The 25,507-nt window shown below is 36.3% G+C and overlaps 4 protein-coding genes across 4 annotated transcripts in view; 2 read left to right on the top strand and 2 right to left on the bottom strand.

Annotated features, from left to right (window-relative positions):
• The first annotated feature begins 760 nt into the window (after nucleotides 1–760).
• Nucleotides 761–4,252, top strand: ctsla (cathepsin La). The gene is made up of 8 exons (XM_079417785.1): nucleotides 761–848; nucleotides 1,710–1,846; nucleotides 1,921–2,043; nucleotides 2,133–2,285; nucleotides 3,018–3,242; nucleotides 3,333–3,501; nucleotides 3,609–3,726; nucleotides 3,815–4,252. The coding sequence occupies exons 2-8, from the start codon at nucleotides 1,721–1,723 to the stop codon at nucleotides 3,912–3,914; spliced, it is 1,014 nt and encodes a 337-aa protein (XP_079273911.1). The 5' UTR covers nucleotides 761–848; nucleotides 1,710–1,720; the 3' UTR covers nucleotides 3,915–4,252.
• An 849-nt stretch (nucleotides 4,253–5,101) lies between these two features.
• LOC306869468 (fructose-1,6-bisphosphatase isozyme 2-like) lies at nucleotides 5,102–17,757 on the bottom strand (the record flags this gene model as incomplete). Its single annotated transcript, XM_079416242.1, has 7 exons — nucleotides 5,102–5,428; nucleotides 6,147–6,266; nucleotides 8,893–9,030; nucleotides 15,313–15,453; nucleotides 16,035–16,127; nucleotides 16,869–17,031; nucleotides 17,585–17,757. 7 exons carry the CDS (start codon nucleotides 17,755–17,757, stop codon nucleotides 5,240–5,242), a joined length of 1,017 nt encoding a protein of 338 aa, XP_079272368.1. The 3' UTR covers nucleotides 5,102–5,239.
• A 1,246-nt stretch (nucleotides 17,758–19,003) lies between these two features.
• Nucleotides 19,004–23,631, bottom strand: LOC306869859 (fructose-1,6-bisphosphatase 1-like). Its single transcript, XM_079416785.1, has 7 exons — nucleotides 23,316–23,631; nucleotides 22,279–22,441; nucleotides 21,416–21,508; nucleotides 21,210–21,350; nucleotides 20,709–20,846; nucleotides 20,385–20,504; nucleotides 19,004–19,644 (listed from the first exon to the last, which is right to left on the bottom strand). Exons 1-7 carry the CDS (start codon nucleotides 23,483–23,485, stop codon nucleotides 19,456–19,458), a joined length of 1,014 nt encoding a protein of 337 aa, XP_079272911.1. The 5' UTR covers nucleotides 23,486–23,631; the 3' UTR covers nucleotides 19,004–19,455.
• A 1,617-nt stretch (nucleotides 23,632–25,248) lies between these two features.
• The window catches only part of LOC306870320 (KN motif and ankyrin repeat domain-containing protein 1-like), a 58,394-nt gene continuing 58,135 nt past the window's right edge, over nucleotides 25,249–25,507 (top strand). The window contains exon 1 of the mRNA XM_079417526.1: nucleotides 25,249–25,337. The gene's annotated coding sequence lies outside the window, so the exon portion shown is untranslated. The remainder of the gene's footprint in view (nucleotides 25,338–25,507) is intronic.

The raw sequence follows: 25,507 nt of genomic DNA, 5'->3' as shown, positions 1-25,507 counted from the left end.
GACAAACGAGCCCATTAATCAGTCTGTTTTCCCCTTTGTTTGTATGTAGATTCAACAGCACTCTAATTCTGGCCTGCCACAAATCTTAACAGTGACCGTAAACAATGTGGAATGTTGTTACACAGTTATAGAACTAGATAACCTGCACATAGACATACTGATAATAAATTCAATATACACTGGTTTTGGTGTTCTGTTGATGTGTGAGCAGTGTCATCGTGCAAGTTACTTGTGTTCTTTGTGAATATGATAGACACCCTTTTGTTTTATAATTTTGTGATTGATTATATTAACATTTTAAATGAGATTAAATCTAGCATTCAATCAATTGCAATGTATTTCTAGCTGTGTGAAGAGCTTGTATTTGAACACTGCTGGCTAGTTAATAACAGGTATAATAACTGAAATGCCCTTGATTTCCGTATGGCAGTGCTGTGAATGGATTCAATATCTAAGAAATAATATACCGTTGCAAAGAAAACCGATCAATCTGTATGTGCATTCCAATTTAAAATGTATTTGACAAGCAGTGAGTACTGTAGTAGACTAACTCACACAGTATTGGCTTTTAACTTGTGCTTTTTAAAATAACAAATAATATACATTATTGACTTAAATGCAACATTTTTACGTGGATTATGCTGTTTTTATGACTAACACCATCTGTCGGGAAGCCATCACGTGCTGGTGGGTCACATGCTCTGACGCGTTCATCGGGGGCGGGATCGATAAATCTATAGGCAAGGATCTCGACCAATCAGAAATTGAGGAATTTGCCTTCAGATGCGTTATAAACCAGGGGCCCCTCTGAGAAACAGAATATTTCCTTCTGAGTTCAGGACCGCTGGGTGAGTCAGGAGTTTTTACATTTGTTTTGTTAAAAAAAACGTCGATATGGACAGTTCAATGTAATTTTGTAATATGCATCTATGTTTTGTTTAAGATTTTTAGCTTCATACAGAACAAAATGGAGCTTTTTAGGTCGCTCTTTTGTTGAGCCTTTTACACAATAGCCTACGGTCTTATGAATTTACTTTTTTTCTAGCGACGCTCGGTTTTACCATCTTTTAATGGATGAGTAAAGCGTGACGTTTTGTCCCATATCAATTTCTCTAAAACCGCTCCAGTTGTTTCTTTTTCGATTTCCGTGGCCTGGTTTCGGTCTTTGTTTTCTTTTCCTGGGAAACTGGGCTGTAACCAGGAACATCGTTCTGTGTCCAGACCCGTGTGTCTGTCCGGAGGCCCGTGGAAACACACACACACATACACACATATATATATATATATATATATATATATATATATATATATATATATATATATATATATAAGATAGACAGACAATGATATATGTTCGGCTCTGTAGGTCAGCGTCTGTTTTCAATGAATGTTTCATGAATAATACGTCCTCTCCCTTTAAATTACTCACTGGTTTTTATTACTATTCATAACAACTTAACTACCGGTGGCTCTGTACACGGTGTAAACAAAGATGTCGGGGCAGTAATCTGATCTCATGACACTGTAAATATACATTAACGTTTAATTATAAAGCAGTGAAGTGACAAAGGAATAACATGACATTTCAAGCAGTTTTAGCCATCTCTTGCGGTGTGACAAACTTGAAACCATCTAAAATACGTTTATGCGGTATTTGGGGACATGCAACGTCTGACCTGTTGTTGTTGTTGTTGTTTTTCCCCCCTCAGTGTTTTTCATCATGAGGGTGTATTTGGCAGCGTTCACGTTGTGCGTCAGTGCGGTGTTTGCTGCTCCTACTTTGGACAAGCAGTTAGACGACCATTGGGAGCATTGGAAGAGCTGGCACAGTAAAAAATACCATGAAGTAAGAGTTAACATTTACATTAACAAGATGAAAAAGGAGCAAGAAGTGGAACTCAGTGTGATCTCTTTCAACAGAAGGAGGAGGGGTGGAGGCGAATGGTCTGGGAGAAAAACTTGAACAAGATCGAGCTGCACAATCTTGAGCACTCCATGGGCGAACACACTTACAGACTCGGAATGAACCACTTTGGTGATCTGGTAAGACTGCAGAAGATCTTCACTTGAGGTGTTTGCGTGTTGATTTATGAAATTCCTTCAGCTTTCATCAAACTATTCTATATCTACAGACTCATGAGGAGTTCAGGCAGGTGATGAATGGCTACAAACACAAGAAGGAGAGACTATTCAGAGGATCTCTCTTCATGGAGCCCAACTTCCTGGAGGTCCCAAACAAGTTGGACTGGAGAGAAAAGGGATATGTGACTCCCGTGAAAGATCAGGTGAGGAAAAAAAATCTAGAAAAACGATGCCTTTGAACATGCCGCCTTGTAGCTCAAACAGTAGAGCATGGCAATGGTCATGTGTTTGAAAGACTGACAAAATGGTTACTTTGGTTAAATGTAAATGCATTTTAATTCCACGGGGGACAAAATGTTCTAACCACTTTGGAAATGGATGTATATGATATGTGTGAGAGACCATAGTTGTGTTTTCCGAATGTACACCAGGAAAACGTTACAAATAAACCATTTTGTATTGTGCACGATATTAAAACGCCCCCTAGTTCTCAAAACATGTTTTAATCTATAGGATCTCTTAACTTCTGTAAATAAAAATATATTTTTAAAAAGTATAAGATAAAATTATATTTATAAGAATTCATTTTTTTTATAAAATTTTCATGGTTACATAAGTTGAATTTGTTTTACTCACCCATTCTACATAAGTATTTTACATATAACTAGTAAAATGCCATAACTAGTAAAGTGTATATTCATAAAAAAATAGCTATGATGTTTTAAGATTTTAACTTTTTCAGGTTTAAAAATCACACATTTAAAATTGTTACCTCATGTATCCAGTTTTCAATCTTCTTTAAAGAAAAAAACGTTGAAGAGGAGAATCAAAATGAGAAATATTTAGATTTTTACTTGTAGCTTGCTTTAAATTATTTTAAGTCAGCTTTAAGCCAGCTGGTTGATAACAACTGGTTTCAAATGTGGTATTTGCAGGGTGAGTGTGGTTCTTGCTGGGCCTTCAGCACTACTGGAGCCATGGAGGGTCAGATGTTCAGGAAGACCGGAAAAATGGTGTCTCTGAGTGAGCAGAACCTGGTGGACTGCTCCCGTCCTGAAGGCAACGAGGGCTGTAACGGAGGTCTTATGGACCAGGCCTTCCAGTACATCAAGGATCAGAATGGTCTGGACTCAGAAGACTCCTACCCCTATTTGGGAACTGTAAGTTACATTACCTTTTATTCCTATGACATTATACTGATTAATTATATGAAGGATTACCATAACGCACATTCTGCTTATCATTTTCAGGATGATCAGCCCTGCCATTATGATCCCAAATACAGCGCAGCTAATGACACTGGATTCGTTGACATTCCCAGTGGAAAGGAACATGCTCTGATGAAGGCTATAGCCGCTGTGGGGCCGGTATCTGTGGCTATTGATGCCGGACACGAGTCTTTCCAGTTCTACCAGTCAGGTATTTATATTTGTCACCATTAGTTGTTAATGGTAGTTGTTAAATCCCACTGCTGAAGAAGTGAAGAAGATGCCATTGTGTTCTAATGGATGTGTATTTCTTGTTAGGCATCTACTATGAGAAGGACTGCAGCAGCGAGGAGCTAGATCATGGCGTTCTTGCAGTTGGTTATGGTTTTGAGGGGGAGGATGTTGATGGAAAGAAGTATTGGATTGTCAAGAACAGGTAAGAAGATCATTTACACTCTAAAATTATGAATGGGCAATGTTTAAAGCCAGTGTTTTTAACCCAATGTGCGTTTTCTGTATTCTAGCTGGAGTGAGAACTGGGGTGATAAAGGATATATCTACATGGCCAAGGACAGACACAACCACTGTGGTATTGCTACAGCTGCTAGCTACCCTCTCGTCTAAGGAAGATGCCTCCAGTATCAAGACATAGTAGCAGAAGGTCACATTAGTGTCTCAGTGCCTGAGTGGTTCACTGAAACCCACTAGTGTAGTGAATGAGTCACCTGACACAGGGGACTGTGTCTCACAGCCTGATTGAGACTCTGGGAGAGAAACCTGAAGCTCTAGGTATTGTGTGACACTATTTTAGGGAATTCATGCAATTGTTTTTGATCATTTTAATGCCACTGATTTGGTTGATTTTTGCCTCAATGTAAATATTCTTCAGTGTTTAAATGTACAAATGTGTTTTTTATTTCAACATTCTGTATGATCAATAAAACTTTTAAAAAAGTAACTTCTTTTTTGGCTTGGATTTATATTCTTCTATTAGGTTTGTATCTTGCATTTAAAAGAGTTCATAACTATGTACACTGCTGTTCAGTTGTTGTTTGTTCAGCAAGGCTACATTAACTGCCATCACAGTAATAAATTACATTTTAAAATGCATAACAAAAAAGGTTATATTTCACAATATTCCTGTTTTTGATCAATAAATTGCAGCATTGTAACTTCTTTCAAAAACATTTTCCAAAACGATTCAAACTTTCAAACTATTATATATATATATAATCGGCTCCAAAACATTTATTCCCATCACCTCATCATGATGTTTTGTTGACTGAGAAGAGCAAACAGAAATCAAAAGTAGTGTATCAGCCTACATAAACGGGAAGTTGTCTGGTTGTTTTTGAAAGGTTCTGTATTTACAGTAATGCTTTCTAAAGCTTTAACCTAAGTAGCATATCCAGGATAAGTATTTAAGTTGTTTTAAAGGGAAAAAAGGTTTCTGGAAGTGCCACAAAGGTTCTATTTTTCCTTTCCTATGCCTGTTGTAACCTGGTGAGGTGAAAATTAACTTGGAGGGCTGTTCTTTTGCTCCAGAAATACAACGTGTCCTATCTCTTGGCACATAGCCATTACATGGGCCGTAATCATGACCAACAAACTAAGACTTGCGGAGAGGAGATTATTGGGGTTTTGGCTCTTGTACTAGTAGGGAGGGCTCTGTTTGAACAAGAGGGTGTAAACGCTTTACCAGCTAACAAGCAACACACTGCTGAAGGCACAATATGTTCACATAAAGACACAGAGCAAATCTGAACTGAAAAGACCTTGAGTGAGTGATTTGTTAAATAAGGAAAGAAAATGATTTAAAATACTGGAAATTTAATGCGATTCTGTTTACAAAAGCATTGCTTCTACTATTTAAAAAAAAAAAGCTGCTGTGATGTTTTGTATCTCAATGTCATGTGGGCTTTCAATGGATCTTATCGCAACCAAAATCTTTACTTTTTATGTTTCTTGACAAACGACAAGTACTCCTCCACATCGTCTGGTGATCCCACCACAAAGGGCACCCTCTGGTGAAGTGACTCGGGAATCACATCCAGGACGCGCTGGGTGCTTGTCGTGGCGATGCCTCCGGCCTGCTCGATCAGGAAGGCTATGGGGTTACACTCGTACAACAGCCTTAGCTGGAGAGAATAAAACACGCGAGAACCTTACAAGTTGCATAATGCTGATTTGCACATTTCAAGTTAGTTTTCAAAGGGTCCATTTTATGCTAAACCATGAGCAGTTATCATAGTTTTACCTCTGAGTTTACAACCAACACGTTGTTGTGGATTTGGGTCAACTAAGAAGCATTGAACATGTTGAGTTCATTCAGAATGGATTCATTTTATTCTTATCTATGTAAAACAGAGAAACTGGACTGTGGCAATACATACTAAAGTTTGTACACTGGCATTTCTTGAAAAGCAGCATGAACTGCAGATATAATATCTGGCTCACTGCTTTCATGCAATAGTGTGTTTTTGTTCCAGTCTAGGCTCATGTCATGTGTTTCGTCACTGCCCATTATCAGAAACGACACAGCCCTCGGCTGTGAAATGAGCGGTTATCGCTTATCAGAATATGACCTGCCTGTACCTGCTCTAAACCCTAAAGTATACTTAAACTTTTCTGTGCCTTGACAGTGTAATTTACTTGGAAGTCAATGGGACAGTCACAAGCCTCCTGGTTTTCATCCAAAATATATTAAATTGTGTTCCGAGGACAAACAAATCTTTTATGGGTTTGGAATGACATGGGGTTAAGTGATTAATGACAAAATTTTCATTTTGGGGTGCAGTATCCCTTTAAAACACGTGAGCTAAAAATGATCATATCATAAAACCTTAGCCGACTCACCTTTCCTTTTGGACTCTTCTCATTGGCTGGGTACATGAATATGCCACCATAGGCAATGGTACGGTGTATATCAGACACCATCGACCCAACATACCTGGCACCATATGGGGCACTGCCATCCTATGAGACGATCACAATTTGTAAAATATAATATCAGGACTCATATACAGTGGGGAAAAAAATATTTGATCCCCTGCTGATTTTGTAAGTTTGCCCACTGACAAAGAAATGATCAGTCTATAATTTTAATGGTAGGTTCATTTGAACAGTGAGAGACAGAATAACAACAAAAAATACAGAAAAACGCATTTCAAAAAAGTTATAAATTGATTTGCATTTTAATGACTGAAATAAGTATTTGATCCCCTATCAATCAGCAAGATTTCTGGCTCCCAGGTGACTTTTATACAGGTAACGAGCTGAGATTAGGAGCACTCTCTTAAAGGGAATATGGAAGAAACACAAAATAGCTGTCAATCTCCCTCGGACTGGGGCTCCATGCAAGATCTCATCTCATGGAGTTTCAGTGATCATGAGAACAGTAAGGAATCAGCCCAGAACTACACGGGAGGATCTTGTCAATGATCTCAAGGAAGCTGGGACCATAGCCAAGAAAACAATTGGTATATGCTGTGAAGGACTGAAATCCTGCAGCGCCCGCAAGGTCCCCCTGCTCAAGAAATCACATGCACAGGCCGTCTGAAGTTTGCCAATGATTCAGAGGAGAACTGAGTGAAAGTGTCCAGCTCTTTGGCATCAGCTCAACTCGCCGTGTTTGGAGGAGGAGGAATGCTGCCTATGACCCCAAGAACACCATCCCCACCATCAAACATGGAGGTGGAAACATTATGTTTTGGTGGAAACATTATGTTTTTCCGCTAAGGGGACAGGACAACTGCACCACATCAAAGGGACGATGGACGGGGCCATGTATCGTCAGGGCCAGGGCATTGAAGCCTGCCAGGGCATTGAAAATGGGCCATAGATGGGTATTCCAGCATGACAATGACCCACAACACACAACCAAGGCAACAAAAGAGTGGCTAAAGAAGAAGCACATTAAGGTCCTGGAGTGGCCTAGCCAGCCTCCAGACCTTAATCCCATAAACATCTGTGGAGGGAGCTGAAGGTTCGAGTTCCCAAACGTCAGCCTTGAAACCTTAATGACTTGGAGAGGATCTGTAAAGAGGAGTGGGACAAAATCCCTCCTGAGATGTGTGCAAAGTCTGCAAACCTGGTGGCCAACTACAAGAAACGTATGACCTCTGTAATTGCCAACAAGGGTTTTGCCACCAAGTACTAAGTCATGTTTTGCGAAGGGGTCAAATACTTATTTGACTCATTAAAATGCAAATCAATTTATAACATTTTTAAAATGCGTTTTTCTGTATTTTTGTTGTTGTTATTCTGTCTCTCACTGTTCAAATAAACCTACCATTAAAATTATAGGCTGATCATTTCTTTTTCAGTGGGCAAACGTACAAAATCAGCAGGGGATCAAATAATTTTTTTTCCCCACTGTAAATGAAACCTCAATCTGTCTTCATATATTTGAGTTTGAATGAGATACTTATATGTATGCATGATTTTCTAGGCTTGGATCTCTGAATCCAAAAAACTCTATATGATTTCTACGACAATTGGCAAACGATCTAAAACAAAAATTGTCAGGAGCAAAGGTCACAAGTGCTTCAATAGAAGACGACAGGAAAACAGGAAGTAGTGTAAGCTCTAGGAAACTGAAACCCAGCTGGACAGCTAAAATCAAACATCTGTCATCTAATATACTGCCTTTTCCTTCAGAAAGATGTGAGCAGTAAAAATGACAAAAGTTGTAATGTTTGTCTTTAAATTTAGATTTTAAGAAGCGGCAGTGTGTTCCCTTAGCTAACCCCACTTCAAGCAATGACAGACACAATATGCAAACAAATCAATACGTCATGAGGCCAGAGATAGCAAGTTTCTGACAACACATCTACGAAAACAACATGATATCCCACATAAAACATGACTGATAAGAATGTACTTGATTAGCAATTTTTCAATTTCGTAATGCATTATTTTATCTAAGTTGAGCTCTTCAGTCTTTACTCTTGTTTACTTTTTCCTTTTTATCGCCATCAGACTGATTAAGATGATCTTCAAAAATGAACAGACAAGAACACGTATTCCTGGAAAGACAAGATCTCACACGTATTCACTAAAAAACAGTTAACTTTAAAAATTAACCAACTGACCCACAGAAAAATCATACTCAGCATATTTTATGATCACACTGCTCCCGAGGCTTGTGATTAGCAAAGTAACATGAATCAATAACATATGCTAAGTCTATGTTCCAGTTCAGAAAACAGAACATGAATTCCTGCAGAGGAAGTCGCTCTTCGCTTTCCAGCATGTGTAAACGTCAGCTGATGCTGAGCATAGCCATGCAGTCATGCAAGCTTTTCACCAGTCAGTAAGCATTATTCAGACTCACATTTTGTTTGAAACTAGGTGTTCTTGAGGCCAGCTAAGCAACATTACTTGTTCTGTCACAACTTCATGAACTTGTATGTTTGCTTGATCACATGATGTGGTACACAACAAATCACAGTGTACACAATGGTTTGATTTGTGCTGTGATCTTACAGTCACATTTAGGTAAAAAAAATGGCTAGCAATGATAAGACTTTCCCAAAATAATAAAAATAGATAAAGAGATTCTATATGGCTAGATCTGATCATATTTCTGTGCAGAACCCACCTCTGGGTATTTCTTGTGCTTTAAATACTCATTCACTGCAGGCTCAAAGTACTTAGCGTAGCCCTCGTTGATACTGTAAGTCTTCCCCTTTTTCTTGATCTTCACATTTCTGTCTGTCAGAATGAATTCTCCAATCGCCTAAAGAAGAGGAACATAAAAAGAATAATTCCCTTGATCTCCTTTGTTACACACTGACACACAACTGTACAGTGTTGAAATATTACTGAGTAACCAAATATAAAAGGGCCAACGATGAGGGGAAAAAACTAGTTCACTACAGCCACAAAATATTCAAGACATCCGAAATTGAAAAAAAGAAGTGTCCCCCTGAAGCATCCCTTTTACTGTGTAAACGTAACCATAAACAGAAGTGAAACATACAACGTTATATAAGTGTACAAAAGTTTCACAGTTTACTACATAGCTGTTTTTGTTTTTAAGACAATATTATGTTTGGCATATGTGCACTTTGTTCATAGTTGTGAATAAACTGTAAATGATTCACTTGAATCGTTCAATGAACTGATTCCTAGCACATTAAAACCCTGATCAAATAGAAGGAGATGGTCCTCACTGCAGAACACAAGATTCAGGAGGCATGGTTGGATCTAGATCCAACTCCTTCTATGGCAAGCCGTTTTAACATTTAATCTATAAGCCGCACTAGTATCTAATTTAATGTTACTGGTACTTATTTTTTGGTCACATTTTATATTAGGTGGCCTTAACTACTATGTACTTACATCAAAAATTAGTACAATGTACTTATTGTGGACATATTTTATTGCAAAACATGTCTGCTGCTATCGAGGTGGGATACGGGTAAGTTTAGGGACAGGTTTGGTGGTATGGGTAGGTTTAAGGGCGGTTAAGGTGTAAGTGATGGGTCAACAGTGTAATTATAAATGTAATTACAGAAATGAATTAAAGATGTAATTACATATAGTTTTTACATAAGTACAATGTAAAAAACATAAGTACAATGTAAAAACATGTATGTACACAATAAGTGCATTGTATCAAATGATTAATTTAAATGTAAGTACATAGTAGTTAAGGCCACCTAATATAAAGTGGGACCTATTTTTTAAATACTAGTATCTTTTCCATTAAGTACTAGTACTTAGACATTAGCTACTAGTGCTTATTCTTTAGTTACTAGTGCTTATTCTTTAGCTACTAGTGCTTATTCTTTAGGTACTAGTGTCTTTTGTAAAGTTACTAGTACTTATTCATAAGATACTAGTACTTAATCAGTAGATACTAGTATGTTTTCATTAGATACTAGTGCTTATTTATTAGGTACTAGTACTTATTCATTAGATACTAGTACATATTTATTAGGTACAAGTACTTATTTATTAGATACCCGTACTTATTTATTAGATACTAGTACTTATTCATTAAATACTAGTACTTATTCTTTAGATACTAGTACTTATTTCAGTAGTGACTAGTAACTATTATATTGTTACTAGTAACAAATTTAAAATTTTTGACATTGACTTCTATGGGGATCCGTCATCAAGATATCAACTATTCAGTTTTAACTAGTAAGTATTCCACTAGTGACTAGTACTTAATTTTTATGTACTAGTAGTTATTCATTAGGTACTAGTACGTATTTTTTAGATACTTTTACTTATTCATTAGATACTAGTACCTATTATTAGATACTAGTACCTATTAAATAGACACTAGTACTTATTCATTAGATACTAGTACTTATTATTAGATTCTAGTACTTATCCATTAGATACTAGTACTTATTCAGTAGATACTAGTACACATTTATTAGGTACTAGTACTTATTCGAAATGTTACTAGTAAGATTTTTTATTTTACTTGTACATTTTTTAATTGAACTCTACTGTAGCCATTTGGACTAGTCATAACATAAGACGAGTAAAAAAGCAGATCTGACTAGTAAGATAAGAATTGTTACTAGTAGTTATTACAAAAGATACTAGTGTCTAATAAATAAGTACTAGTACCTAATGAATAAATACTAGTATCTATTAAATAGGTACTAGTATCTAAACATAAGTACTAGTAGCTAATGAATGCTTACTAGTAATATTTAAATAGATACTAGTCACTGTTGCAATAATTACTTGTCAGAAATTAAAAGATGATATCACAAACAGAATAACTACCACTACCTGTTCATTTGGAGATATCTTCAACCTCATAAAGAACTAGTAAGAATGTATTTGGAGATATCTTAATTCAAACAAATCATTACATAAACATGAGTACCTCTCAACCGTCCAATCAGAGTCCACATGGCAATACATACATTAATATGCTGATTTAATTTGATTGTTAAGTAGGGCTAACTGGCTTTGTATATTAGCCTACCTTGCTAATTGGTTACCATAAAAACACAAAGAAAAGATTACAAACCTGTTGTCCAACAAAAGTATATTGATATGTTTTTACTCCAAATTCACATCACATCAGTCGAGCGTTGGAAATAAGTTCCTTTTGTGATCTGACATGGTTTCATTAAACAGAATGAGGCAGAAATCATGCCACTTTATATTATTACAGTGATAAAGGCTATGTCAATTAGCATTGCATTTTAAACATACTTTATTCTTATAAAAATACCCGAGATGGCTTGAAGAACATAGATAAAACCATATATTGCTGCAATCATTGTTTATTTTCTTTATGCTTCATCATTAAAACGTCTATCTGCATAGCTACTAGGCTACATAAACAGCGAAAGCTGAATGTTTTTGTCCATATGGGGAATTTTCTGGAAGTGAGTCTCACTAGTGGAGTTTCGTGAGGGAGCCCTTCGGCGAAGAGTATGAATGAAAAGAAATTACACAAATTGAGTATTCGTTATTGCTCACAAAATAACGAGTAAAAATAGCTAAAATAATTATTAACTTTGAGGTAAACATTTGCAAATCCTTACATTTTGCTTCAGTGTAGAGAAGTGTAATTGTTTTTCCCTTTTGTTGCAGCTATATTTATTATTATATTTATTCTTAAATACTCAGTTTTGTATATTATAGTGAAATAGTGTTATTACAAAAGTAATATTCCTTATTTTGTTTAATGTTTTTATTTATTGGTATATTAAAACAAATTTGTTGACCAAATCGTGCAGCCCTACACATTGTTACGAATCCTGGCCATGCTCTCCCGGTTAACCACCACTAGAGGTCACCCGTTCACCACAGTGACTATTTTCACTCACAAGCACATTGGACTCCATTTCCCACCATCCATTGCACTCCCTAATCACGCACAGCTGTTTTCAATTATCACACCCACACCTGATCACCATTTCACAATCACCACCACTCACTACTTAAGCCTGGGACTTGCTCTTGCACACGGCCGAGTATTGTTAGCATGCTACCTTACAAAGCGTTCTTAGTTTTCATAGTCTTGCCTTGCCTTGTTTTCCTTTCCGTGTCTGACCCTGCCCGATTTCTTGGATTACTCTCTCTGCCTTGCCCTGTCTGGATTTTGTATGCCGATCGTCGACCCTCGCTTGTTCCACAGATTGCTCTGTCTTGCCTCTGCCATACCTGTTTGCTGTCTCCCGACCCTGCCTGTATGGCCACGTTTTACAATAAAGCTTTGCAAATGGATCCGTACGTCTCACGTCTCGTCAGCCCTGTAACACACATACAGAAAACCTGTTTTTTTTTTTTTTTTTTTTATAATGTTTGGCCTTTTTTTCCAAATAAAGAAAATGTTTGTCTGAAATCCATAAGGTTTGGATTTTGTGTGCCCTGTACAGAACATTAATGTAAAAACATTCAGTGTCTGTAGCACCAGTGTTATATGCAAAAACATTAACGTACAGCCCTGATATGATATTTATTGTTTTTACTGGAGGAAAAAGAGGGAAATAACAGATAATAAAATTGGTGTCTTATCTCCATCCTGCCAAACACATTAGACTACTATGTTTATGTAATTACAGTGTTTACAAAACGGACAAAATAGGTTTTCTATGTGCTTGTGTACAAATGATTGTTTCTTTTCTATGTGGTTTCCACAAAAAAGTACATTCATTCATTCAACTTTCCGTTTCTTGTCTAATCTCTCTCCTATATGTTGCTGGTTCATTAATATTCAACATACGATTAGCATACTGGGCAGAAATGCTAATTTTAAAAGTACTAGTATCTATTAAGTTCAGGATATCTCTGGTCTAAAAAGTTACTAGTAACTAAAAAATAAGAACTAGTTCTATTTTGTCTTAACAAGAAGAGTATACGTAAATACTAGTCACTATTGGAATAAGTACTAGTATCTAATAAATAAGAACTAGTATCTAATGAATAAGTACTAGTAACTTTAAAAAAGACACTAGTACCTAAAGAATAAGCACTAGTAGCTAAAGAATAAGTACAAGTACCTAAAGAATAAACACTAATACCTAAAGAATAAGCACTAATAGCTAAAGAATAAGCACTAGTAGCTAAAGAATAAGCACTAGTACCTAAAGAATAAGCACTAGCTAAAGAATAAGCACTAGTAGCTAAAGAATAAGCACTATAGTACCTAAAGAATAAGCACTAGTAGCTAAAGAATAAGCACTAGTAGCTAAAGAATAAGCACTAATAGCTAAAGAATAAGCACCATAGTACCTAAAGAGTAAGCACTAGTAGCTAAAGAATAAGCACTAGTAGCTAAAGAATAAGCACTAATAGCTAAAGAATAAGCACTATAGTACCTAAAGAATAAGCACTAGTAGCTAAAGAATAAGCACTATAGTACCTAAAGAATAAGCACTAGTAGCTAAATAATAAACACTAGTAGCTAAAGAATAAGCACTAGTAGCTAAAGAATAACACTAGTAGCTAAAGAATAAGCACTAGTACCTAAAGAATAAGCACTAGTAGCTAAAGAATAAACACTAGCTAAAGAATAAGCACTAGTAGCTAAAGAATAAGCACTAGTACCTAAAGAATAAGCACTAGTAGCTAAATAATAAGCACTAATAGCTAAAGAATAAGCACTAATACCTAAAGAATAAGCACTAGTAGCTAAATAATAAGCACTATAGCTAAAGAATAAGCACTATAGCTAAAGAATAAGCACTAATAGCTAAAGAATAAGCACTAGTAGCTAAAGAATAAGCACTAGTAGCTAAAGAATAAGCACTAGTAGCTAAAGAATAAGCACTAATAGCTAAAGAATAAGCACTAGTAGCTAATGAATAAGCACTAGTAGCTAAAGAATAAGCACTAATAGCTAAATAATAAGCACTAGTAGCTAAAGAATAAGCACTAGTAGCTAAAGAATAAACACTAATAGCTAAAGAATAAGCACTAATAGCTAAAGAATAAGCACTAGTAGCTAAAGAATAAGCACTAGTAGCTAAAGAATAAGCACTAATAGCTAAATAATAAGCACTAGTAGCTAAAGAATAAGCAGCTAAAGAATAAGCACTAGTAGCTAAAGAATAAGCACTAGTAGCTAAAGAATAAGCACTAGTAGCTAAAGAATAAACACTAATAGCTAAAGAATAAGCACTAATAGCTAAAGAATAAGCACTAGTAGCTAAAGAATAAGCACTAGTAGCTAAAGAATAAGCACTAATAGCTAAATAATAAGCACTAGTAGCTAAAGAATAAGCACTAGTAGCTAAAGAATAAGCACTAGTAGCTAAAGAATAAGCACTAATAGCTAAAGAATAAACACTAATAGCTAAAGAATAAGCACTAATAGCTAAATAATAAGCACTAGTAGCTAAATAATAAGCACTAGTAAAGAATAAGCACTAGTAGCTAAAGAATAAGCACTAATAGCTAAATAATAAGCACTAGTAGCTAAAGAATAAGCACTAGTAGCTAAAGAATAAGCACTAGTACCTAAAGAATAAGCACTATAGCTAAAGAATAAGCACTAGTACCTAAAGAATAAGCACTAGTAGCTAAAGAATAAGCACTAGTAGCTAAAGAATAAGCACTAGTAGCTAAAGAATAAGCACTAATAGCTAAAGAATAAGCACTAATACCTAAAAAATAAGCACTAATAGCTAAAGAATAAGCACTAGTACCTAAAACATAAGCACTAATAGCTAAAGAATAAGCACTAGTAGCTAATAAATAAGTACTAGTACTTAATGGGAACGATACTAGTATCTAAAAAATAAGTACTAGTAGCATGAAAATTGATACTAGTATGGCTTATAGATTAAATGTTAAAACGGCTTGCCATACTCCTCCCACCTTACATTTTCCTAAACCTACCCGTCTCCACCCCCTGATCCCTAAACCCAACCATCTCCACCCCTAAACCTACCAATCTCCACCCCCTAGATGTGGGTCCAACCCAACCCCTGGAACTTTGTTCTGCAGTGAGGGGCTTCTGTTGTAAAGCCCTGGCAGTGTTATTCATGCTTAATCGATAATTTCAGCAGATTTAACTGTTTGTACTTACTGGATCCAGCATGAAGAAGTTAACTCCAGCTCCTGTACTGAGAGCCACTAGCGTGGCGCTGCCGTAAAGAGCGTAACCCGCACACACGATCTGATTGCCCGGCTGCAGGGCGTCCTTGTCAGTCGGTTCTCCTTCAGAGATCTGAAACCAGGAGAGAATCAGGCGCCTGCCATTGAAGCCTCATATAAACACAAGACGTCCATCAAAAATTATTTAAATGTCTGTTGTGACTGTATATTTTTATTAATATTATGTGAGTTAAAAACGAAGAAAGAATGAATTTAGGCTCATCGTGATTAAATGAATGTTAAATTTCTGTTAAACCCAATGTCACCATCTAGAGTGCATTTTTGTTATTGCAGAATATAATATAAAAGCACAATAAAAGTGAAGCAATAAACGAATAAGATCAGTTGTGCCGTTGCAATTAGTTACACTCAAGCGCACTTAATAAAATTTAATTAAAAGTTCAATTGAATTTATTGCTTAGCCAATGTTTGTCACCAGGCAGGGTCAAATCAATGCAGTCACCTCGTCAGTCTGTGTGGGAAAGTAGCACAAGAACACCAATCAAACCAGTCCTTTTCACACACCACATGTTTACATGAAAATACAATTATGTTATATTATTAGTGTTCATTTTTGTTTGCTTATGCATCAAAAAGTAGGCTACACAAAATGCACATGCAAATCCAAACATCAAATTCCGCCCAAACACTCACTCTTTTGTAAATGGCAAAGATGGTGCCAATGGGGGCCAAACAGTCGATGTTGGAGGAGCCATCCAGAGGATCAAAACAGACCACATATTTCCCCTATAAACAGACTGAAGTGAGTTTGCAGCTGAAATATAGACGTAGCTAGGCTACCTCATGTGATAATTATCTGAATGAACTCCAATAAATGTGCATTAGCAAAGAAAAGTACATTAGCCTGACACAAATAGTTTACGTAGCAGCCATAATTAATTTGGAACTAAATGAACGTTTCTTATGTTCTATTTATTTATTCCAGATTTTTTATATTAAATACCTGACTTTTAAAGTTTCTTTTCATTAAACTTTGACTGATGTGTGATGGAAACTACCAGGCATTTAGTTGTCTTAGTTTTTGTTTCCTTTTAAGCAAACACATTTTAAGCCACATTATTCTCTTTTACCTAATAACCTTGTTTTAAATGTTTTTGTTTGTTTGTTTTGTTTTTTGTTCCATTTAATCAGAAGCACCCATTGTCATATGCTTAATATTTACCGGTTAGACCAGGTCTAACTCACATAATAACTCCAATTCATATATATTATTTTTCTTGTCCCTTTGGTTCGTTTATAACACATATGAAAAAACATCATGTGTTAAAGAAATAGTTCAAATACATTAAAAGAGTAGGCTAACATAAACATCCTGCCTATTTTGTGGACAGAAAGAGCATCCTACACGTTTGGAACGACATAAAGGTGAGTAAATAATGACAGAATATTAATTTTTGGATCAACTTTTCCTTTATCAATCAATATGTAAAAAGTATTCCTAAGCAAGCCTATTGAGAATGATCATACTCTTTTCTCAGCAGGTGTGTAGATGGCATCCTTGTTCTCCTCAGAAACCATCAAACAGGTGCCATAAGAGGCCTGCAGCATATTGATGACCAGATCATTGGAAAGCACATCCAGCTTTTTCTGCTCATCTCCTGTAACATTCACCTGTCCCGCAAGGCCGTGACTGTGTTCAATGAAACCAGAACATATGTTATTGAAAAGCAACTACTGAGGTTCAAATGCCAAAACAGAGCAAAAATGATGTTTTTTCACTCACTGCTAGTAAAACTCATAAATAATTATAATAATTATAAAGAAATGGCAAGTAGAAAGACTAAAATCTTCTCCAATCTTTTTTAAAGTGCGATATTTCCTTGTTCTCACATAAAGCTGCCATGAGAATCACTGATCAGAGAATTAGAATTAGCAGCTTCAAATCTAATGAATCTTTTTTTAATATTATGATTATTATAATGATCATATTGATATTATTTCTTTACAAAGACAACCACATTGCTAACTAAAAGAGTTTATTGCTTAACTAACCATACTACAAGTATAACTTTAACTAGGACTTTCTCAAAAACCATAACTATGTCTGTGATCTCACATTTTGATCATTTGCTGAGCTGAAGGAACTTTCGTGTACTCAAAATTCATATTTACAGTCACAGCATGTTTTACAGTGAAACATATTCATTCACTCAAATAATGCAAAAGAATTCAATGAAACTTACAGGTGGACGAGTCCTGCTTTCCTGACAGCAGATGAAATAGCTTTAATAGCTGTTAACAGGGAATTAATGAGCTGTGTGAGTTCTCCGGTGGCCCCCTTTGCCTGCCGCCCCATCTGCATGACAAAGCGTGTGAGGGTCCATACGTCCACATCAAAGACCGACTGATCCGACATCCTTACGGTGTCTGAGTGTACGAGCAGTTGGACAGGCAGAGACTAACTAACTGTAGAGCCGCTAGGCAGTCTTTTTACATACACAGTGAGTGGATGAAGGCCAAGGTTATATTGGTGAAGCAGATCAAGTGACAGTAGTGTAGTCTGAATGCTAGCAGAGCCAGATCTCAAAGGGCCCAACTTATAAAGCACGTTCCTTGGCTCTCAGCTAATTATTTATGTCCACTATTGACACATGACATATACTCAGAGGTTAGAAGGTCATGGATCATGAAGCAAAGCTCACGATTGTTTATGACAGTCATGTCCCAATGAATACTGAAGGTCTATTAAATGGATCTCATTAATAATACTGTGTATTTATTTATACGTAAATGTGTCCCCTATAACTTAAAATCAAACCTGTAACCGTGACTAAACACATCAAACACATGTTAAGAAAATAGATATATAGCATGCTGCTCATGCATTATATTTGATTCACAGCACTGAAAAGAGCAATTAACATGCTTTCTGAAAACATCATTTAAATTGTAATCCTCAACTAGCACTATTTATGCAATACATTTCAGCATTGGTATATACGTCACACTTTAGATTCAACAGGTTGGCTGACGTATTTCCAAACAAGCACTCAATCTATTCCCTCCTGCTCTTATTACCCTAAACGTGGGTGCCTCCTCTGCTACAGAGCCCAAAATAATAAACTCATTACGATCAGAACCTTCTAGACAACATTTTGCTCACAATAGAAAAGCTGAGATCACTGAACACAGGCAAGCATTTCTCTAACCATTTCTATACTCAAACTTAACTTAGTATGCTACAAATACTAACCATCATTAGCTTTTTTTTTTTTTTTACTGTAAATGAGAGTTTAATTTATAAACAGATATGCATGCACATATGTTGACCAAGATCGTGTAGAGCAACACCCCAAAATGTGTCTCAAATGTCAGCAGGGCTCTTTGCGCCTACTGGTCTTTACAGAAAAGGTCATCTGCCCTTCATTTGGTTGCTTGAACTTGTTGTACAGCATGTCTTGTATTAAAATCTCTGTTTATATAGGAATGCATTAGGTACGATGAAGGAAAAGTTGCATTTTTCATTCAAAAATGATATTATTGTATCCTCAGAGGCTTACCGAAATGTGAGCATGGTACAGAATTTCTGTAGTTGTAATGTTTAGTGTTTGCATATTATAAATCATGTACGAGTTGTTAACACAGCACATATCTCACAAAGTCTGGTTTCGCCAAGAACTTTATTCAAAGCTTCCCTCAACAGGGTGCAATAAGGCACAAGTGATTATTTGGTCTGTACAGACAGAAACAAAAGCAACCTAAATTCAAATCATCCTCATTCCTGCCATGAACTTGCTTCTTGTCTTTTTGGCCATCAACAATTTCAACTACTGATAACACTCAGGTAGACTGTCTAATGCGTTTCTCTAAAAACAGCCTCAAAATAAATCCTCTACTTTGGTGTAAAGTTTAGATAAAAAAATAAAAAAAAATCACTGTCCTTCTTATATTCTTATTATATTTCTTCATGGAGGTATAAAGTGTATAAAACATTTGGATTTTAGGGGTAGTGATTTGATTTAGAGGTATTTTGAAAGTAAGAATGTACTTTGGTATCGTATTTGTGTCAAGTATATGTATGTTCTTCATAATTTCTCATTCTGACTATTGCTTTTCATTTATGATGTTTCTGAAAGATAGAGATGTACTCTTGGACATCATCAGGGGAACCCATGACAACAGGTACCCGCTGATGGAGGCTCTCAGGCTGGATGTCCAGGATGTTGGTGGTCCCTGTGGTGGCCATGCCTCCGGCCTGCTCCATGATGAAGGCCATGGGGTTGCACTCATAGAGCAGTCTGAGCTGAAGAGAGTGGAACACAAACAAAGTTTTACAAGTCTCTGTCAGCCTCCTCCCATATTCATTTAAGAACATTTAGTTAGGGCTCCCTTCTATTAGCAACTGGGTGCTACAGCTCCCTCTACAGGCCTTATTGTGGATGTGATGTATGTCAATGAAGACTAGCAAGTTTTCTCACCAAGGTATTTGAATCATGATATTGTGTAATGATAGTATGGCACAATGGTTTTTACACAAGGATCTACAATGTAACTGTAAGTGATCCATTTTCAGCTCAGGTCTTGAGGGTAAGAGAGAGCAAACACTCTCACACCTGTAGATGTGATGTCAAACAAAAGAACTGGAGCAAAGGTCATATATATACTTTACATGTCTTTACTTCATTCATGTACTTCACTGAATAGTACAGTGTTCCCAAAACGATACGGACACTTTTAAGTGAATATATGAATGGTACATATCAATTACCACATATAGTCAAACACAGTGGATCATGTGACAAACTGCTGTGGTTACTCTGTTTGAACTTGAGAGGAACCCCTTGGAACGTATTAGTTAAAACCAACTGCAAAATGGCTCAGAAAAGTATTTTATTAAATGCATTCAGACATTTTATTTGCAACTTTCTAATTTTTTTAGGCTGTTGAATGAGACTTTTATCAAGACCCGAGTAACAATTTGATGTGAAAATAATTATTTCAATCTAAAGTCATGTAAATGTAAACAATGTTTAGATGAAGTACCTTTCCCTTGGGGCTCTTCACATTTGCAGGGTAAAGGAAGATTCCTCCGTAAACAAGCGTTCGATGCACATCTGCCACCATTGAGCCTACATAACGGGCCCCATAGGGTGCACTGCCATCCTGGATAAATTTGAATAGATATAATATAAATGTGTCCTCTAGTATCTGGATATAATAGTATTATTCATATTTATTTTTCTGATGGACCATGGTTTTGATTATGCAAATGTGATTGAGGTGTATTTGAAATGTGAACGTTTGTTCAGCTTTTATAATGATTTGATTTGTTATAAATGAAAAAGTTGATTTAATTGCATACTGAACCTCTGGAAACTTTTTCTTCTGCAGGTACTCTGTGACAGCAGGATCAAAATAAAGGGCATAACCTTCATTCAGACTGTAGATCTTGCCTTTCTTCTTAATCTTCACATCTCTGTCAACCAGAATGAACTCACCAATAGCCTGATGTTACAATAAATAACACAATAAATTAATTTAGAACTTATTGCCTATGGACAGGACATGCTGTAACATGCTGTAACAACCACAGCAATAACTCGGATTCGTCCTTAAGAAGAAGAAGAGGAAAAAGAAGAACACACATTTACTGTAATATACTTTATAAACTTGGGCAAGTTGGGAGCAATTCAAATAAAAAATGTCTCCTAGCTTTATGAATCATATAATTTCAAGCTAGAAATGATTTACAACACAAAATAAAAATTCTTAGTTTGCTTTGTGTAGACTGAATAAACTGTACCCACTGATTCATTGCTAAATGATCCAACAATTGATAACTGTGCATGTAGAGTAAAACTGACTCACTGGATCTAACATGAAGCAGTTGACTCCCTGACCAGTGGAGAGGACAATCATGGTGGCACTGCCATATAGTGCGTATCCAGCAGCCACTACGTTTCTGCCAAGTTGCAGGGCATCCTTCTCAGACGGCTCGCTGTCTGTGCTCTGTGAACACAACAATCATTTCAGCAATGTATTTCTGCAAATCTATTAAATATATGCAGTCATACCTTCCTGTAGATGGCAAAGATGGTCCCAATCGAAGCAAGACAGTCAATGTTGGATGAACCATCAAGAGGGTCAAAGCAAACCACATATTTACCCTTGAACACATGGAAGAAGCTTTGGTTAGTTAAATATTACTAAAGTGGTGCATCTTGACTAGTACATAGTCATTTAATGATTAATGATGATGTTGCTCTATTATATGAGGACATTTGACCTTTCCATAACCTTACTACACTCAACTCCTTATTCAATCATCACAAGAAATATTTATGCCTGGCTTATGCCTGATTTTAAGTCATAGAGGGTTTCCAAAGCTTTCGACTAATATATTTCCAAGACTTTATCAGTCATTCATGACTACTTGAGAAGGATTTTGTAATCATTTTATAGAATATGTTTCTTTGAGTTGAGAACTATAGAAACATTTTATTCCAAATTAAATTTCCATAAATGTTTCAGTTTTTGTAATATTCAGGATGGAAATGCCTTTAAAAATGTCCTTGATTTACAGTTTTTTTTCTGACTATTCATAATACATCTTAGCACATGCCTCACATTGTCCTTTCCTTAGATGTCAGATTAGATTCAGGATGGGTTTCTCTCCAACAATGTTCTGAATTTCACTATTATGTACAAGTTAAGACCTAATCTTTGTTGCCAAAATCAGCTGGAGTCACGTGACTAGCTCTCCATGCTCTGCACAGGATACACAAACTTTTCCATTCTTGGAATCAAATGTGAAAAGTTACTGTAAACTAATTGGCAAGTTTTGGCAAACACATAAAAAAAAAACATTGGAGTGATTAAACAGAGTATAGTTATTCCCCAGAAAGCGTGTATAATGTCCTACTCGTGCAGTTCTTACCCGTCTGTCTGGCTCAACAATGATTGCGGTTTCATGTTCCTCAGTGACCAGCACACATGAGGTGAATGAAGATTTGATCATGTTTATGATGAGGTCATTGGAAAGGATGTCTAGCTTCTTAACCTGGTCACCTGTCACATTGGTACTTCCAGCAATGCCGTACCTGTTAGACATTTTCCAAAGTCATGAGTTGAATCAGATCAGAGGGACTGAAAGGATTTTTTAGGTATTGTTTCTCAATGTTTGTTCATAGAACTGCAATATATGCAATAGAAAGCAATATAACACAGAACAACAGCACTGTTTGCATAAATAACTTATGGATATTCTGAAATATTTCAAAACTTGTAATATAAAGAGGCCCTAGAGATACCAACCAGCTTTTTGTTCTTGCTGGCATTTCCCAACACTACAATGTCAACATGGTTCAGTTTCAAAACGAAGCTAACCACAAATTTGTAAAAAAAAAAAAAAAAAAAAAAACGCAAGTCTAAATGAGCAATTGTGCAAGAAAACCACATTTTTCATCAAAATGTGTCAGGTTTAAATGTCCAGGTCATATTTCATTCAAAAATGAAAGACAGAAGTGATATTTTGCAGAAAGAGAAGAAACAACTCACATGATACATTGTGACATTATTTTCAGAACAATTTTAGCATAATTTGACTACCAATTCTCATTATCTTATGCATATGATGTTTTAATTATTGACATTATTTTCAATGATGATTCTCATTACCATGTTGCATTATTTTTTTACTACCGTAAAACAACACTGTTATAATTTTTTTTTAAATAGTAAACTATATAAAACAAAATTACAGTAAATATGCAGCCTTGATGTATACATATTTATTATGCAAAAAAAGAAGAATAAAAAATCTTTATTGATAACTTTTTGACCTGAACATTTTCTTGCATGCTTCTTATGCTTTTATATTAAAAATAAAACAAATAGATTATTTTTGCAGCTAATGTTTTTGCATCCCAAACTTTTTGGGGTCGCAGTCGACTGTGTAGGCTATAACATACTCACAGGTGCGCGATACCTGCTTTCCTGACCGCGCTGGAGATGGCTTTCACAGCCGTGCACACCGCGTTCAGCAGGGTTGTCAGCTCACCCGTGCCTTTGGCTTTTCTGCCCTCTTCAAGCAGAAATCTCGTCAAAGTCACAACGTTAGTGTCGAAAGACCCCCGGTCTGACATGACTGCAGATTTCAAGATTCTTGCTGTTGGAAAAAATAAATAAAATAAAAATCTCGCTGTCAATAATACTGTATCAATAATATGTCTAAATCGTGCAACTCGTTCTCTCGCGGAGACAAAAATATGAAGGCGGAAATGCTGCGGAAAGGGGTGTATTGAGATCTAAACCAACGAGAAGTGCACAGCCAGAGGCTCAGAGGTGTGACTGACTGACTGCGTGGAACTTTCAAAACAATGATGCATTGTGGAAACGGGGGTGCGGATGAAGCCCCCCTCGTGCCTGGTCTGTGCTGTGTCATCATGATCATGGGTCTGACCCAGTGAAGAGCTGAGTTACTACTACACGAGTGGGGCAGTTTAGGGTGAATGGATCGAGGCACTTAACTCATTTCATCTCAGCTGAAATATTTCTGACCAAATTTTTGCATTTGAGCGGTCTAAAAAGAGTTGATGATTTTCCACAGAGTTGTCAACTAAATGCAAGTGCACTCTTCATTCTGCCATGTTTGTTGGTTTTAGTTTGTCTCCATACTAGTTAGGCTGGTTTGTTGGCTGGTTTTTACATTCTAGAGAGGCTTTAGGCACTTTTACCTCTATTTTTCAGTTCTCCTCATAAGCTTAAAATAAAGGTCAACACACAAATAGAGTGGTTCCCCTTAAGACAGTTCCCCTCATGAATTTATCTTTTTTATTATTATTATTAATGTCAGTGACTCCATACTGAACTACCTGTAACCACTAGAGGTCAGCCCTGATTAATTGTTCTGAATTCAATTAGCCCATCTTTCCTCGCAGAGCAGCATGAATGATCCCATTTCAGCATACACTTTGTTCTCATAAACTTTAAATAATTAAAAACATAGACATTAAAATAGACTTTATAAACATTAAAATCACAGCAATATATGTTATTTGCTCATTAAAAAGTATTAGTAAAGAGCAAGATACAGAACTCATGGCTGTTGGCAAGTTTGTTTGAAAGCATCCAAAATGTTAGACTTGTTAATATTTTCAGAAATTCTCTCATACTGTATAAAATGTTAATGGCCTACATGAAGCCACACATCCAACCCTCCAAGATTAGCCACATCATAAAAAAAAGATAACAAAAAAAAGTGGATGATCCAGGTAATGACATAGCATTCGGAATCAATAGCCTACATGTTTTTAATTTTAAATAGGGCATTTTGCTATTCTGTAATTCAGAAGCCTTATGTGAAAGTGCTCATTCAGGAGAGCAGTCTGTTCTAGATAAAAAAACAACAACAATGAAAGGCAATGTTATGACCCCTCTTATTTTGTTAATTATTATTAATAATTATTAATATTTTACAGATTATGCAAGGTGCAAGTCAACTTTTGACCATGACTGCATCTCTACAAGCAAAGCTCCTGCCTGATATTAGTGAGAACATTCAAGTTAAAGTTTTGGATCCTATTTAAGGCTTAACATTTCATAAAACCAACATTAAAGTCACGACTTTGCAGAGTTCATATAGCCTATTGGCAATGCATGGCTTGAGGAAAAAGTGAAAATGCCCCAGAAGAGATCTAGAGATCCCAGCTTTAGCGTAAACAATTCAACTTAAATTATAAAGCATTATAATCCTTTAAATGAAACATATAACATGTGGGTGACTTTCAGTAAGCAGTAAGAGGAGCACCTGCCTTTGTGTACTCGGCTATTTGCACTCATGTCTCACGTCAGTGAACATGTATTGTGCCTCGGGTCGAGTTCAGCGATTCGTGCTGCTCTTGTGCGCATGAGCGAAGAGGACACTTCACCGGGACTTTTACAAAGGGAGCACGGGCACGGGAGAGGGACGTATAAACAAACTTCTTTGGAAAAAAGGTAAGTCATTGTTCCGTTTTAAAAACCGCCGGCCGCATGTTTATAAACTAGACTTTATCGCTCACTTCTGGGCGCGTGCGAAACCTGATCCACCTACAGCAGGTCAGCAAACACTTGTCTTTCTGTGGTATGTTAAGCTGATTTATTTTTCTCTCAGTTTAAATAAATGA

Source organism: Barbus barbus (genome assembly GCF_936440315.1).
Source record: "Barbus barbus genome assembly, chromosome: 5".
Classification (NCBI taxonomy): Eukaryota; Metazoa; Chordata; class Actinopteri; order Cypriniformes; family Cyprinidae; genus Barbus; species Barbus barbus.
This window is presented reverse-complemented; position numbering and strand designations above follow the sequence as displayed.

Excerpts from the sequence above, each read along its gene's own strand:
- ctsla (XM_079417785.1), top strand. The coding sequence starts at position 1,721 with ATGAGGGTGTATTTGGCAGCGTTCACGTTGTGCGTCAGTGCGGTGTTT. Across the intron at positions 2,044-2,132 it reads TGAACCACTTTGGTGATCTG|ACTCATGAGGAGTTCAGGCA; the intron begins GTAAGACTGCAG and ends CTATATCTACAG. Across the intron at positions 3,243-3,332 it reads CCTACCCCTATTTGGGAACT|GATGATCAGCCCTGCCATTA; the intron begins GTAAGTTACATT and ends TATCATTTTCAG.
- LOC306869859 (XM_079416785.1), bottom strand. The coding sequence starts at position 23,485 with ATGTCAGACCGGGGGTCTTTCGACACTAACGTTGTGACTTTGACGAGA. Across the intron at positions 21,509-22,278 it reads TTGTTGAGCCAGACAGACGG|GGTAAATATGTGGTTTGCTT; the intron begins GTAAGAACTGCA and ends CATGTGTTCAAG. Across the intron at positions 19,645-20,384 it reads TGAAGAGCCCCAAGGGAAAG|CTCAGACTGCTCTATGAGTG; the intron begins GTACTTCATCTA and ends CACTCTCTTCAG.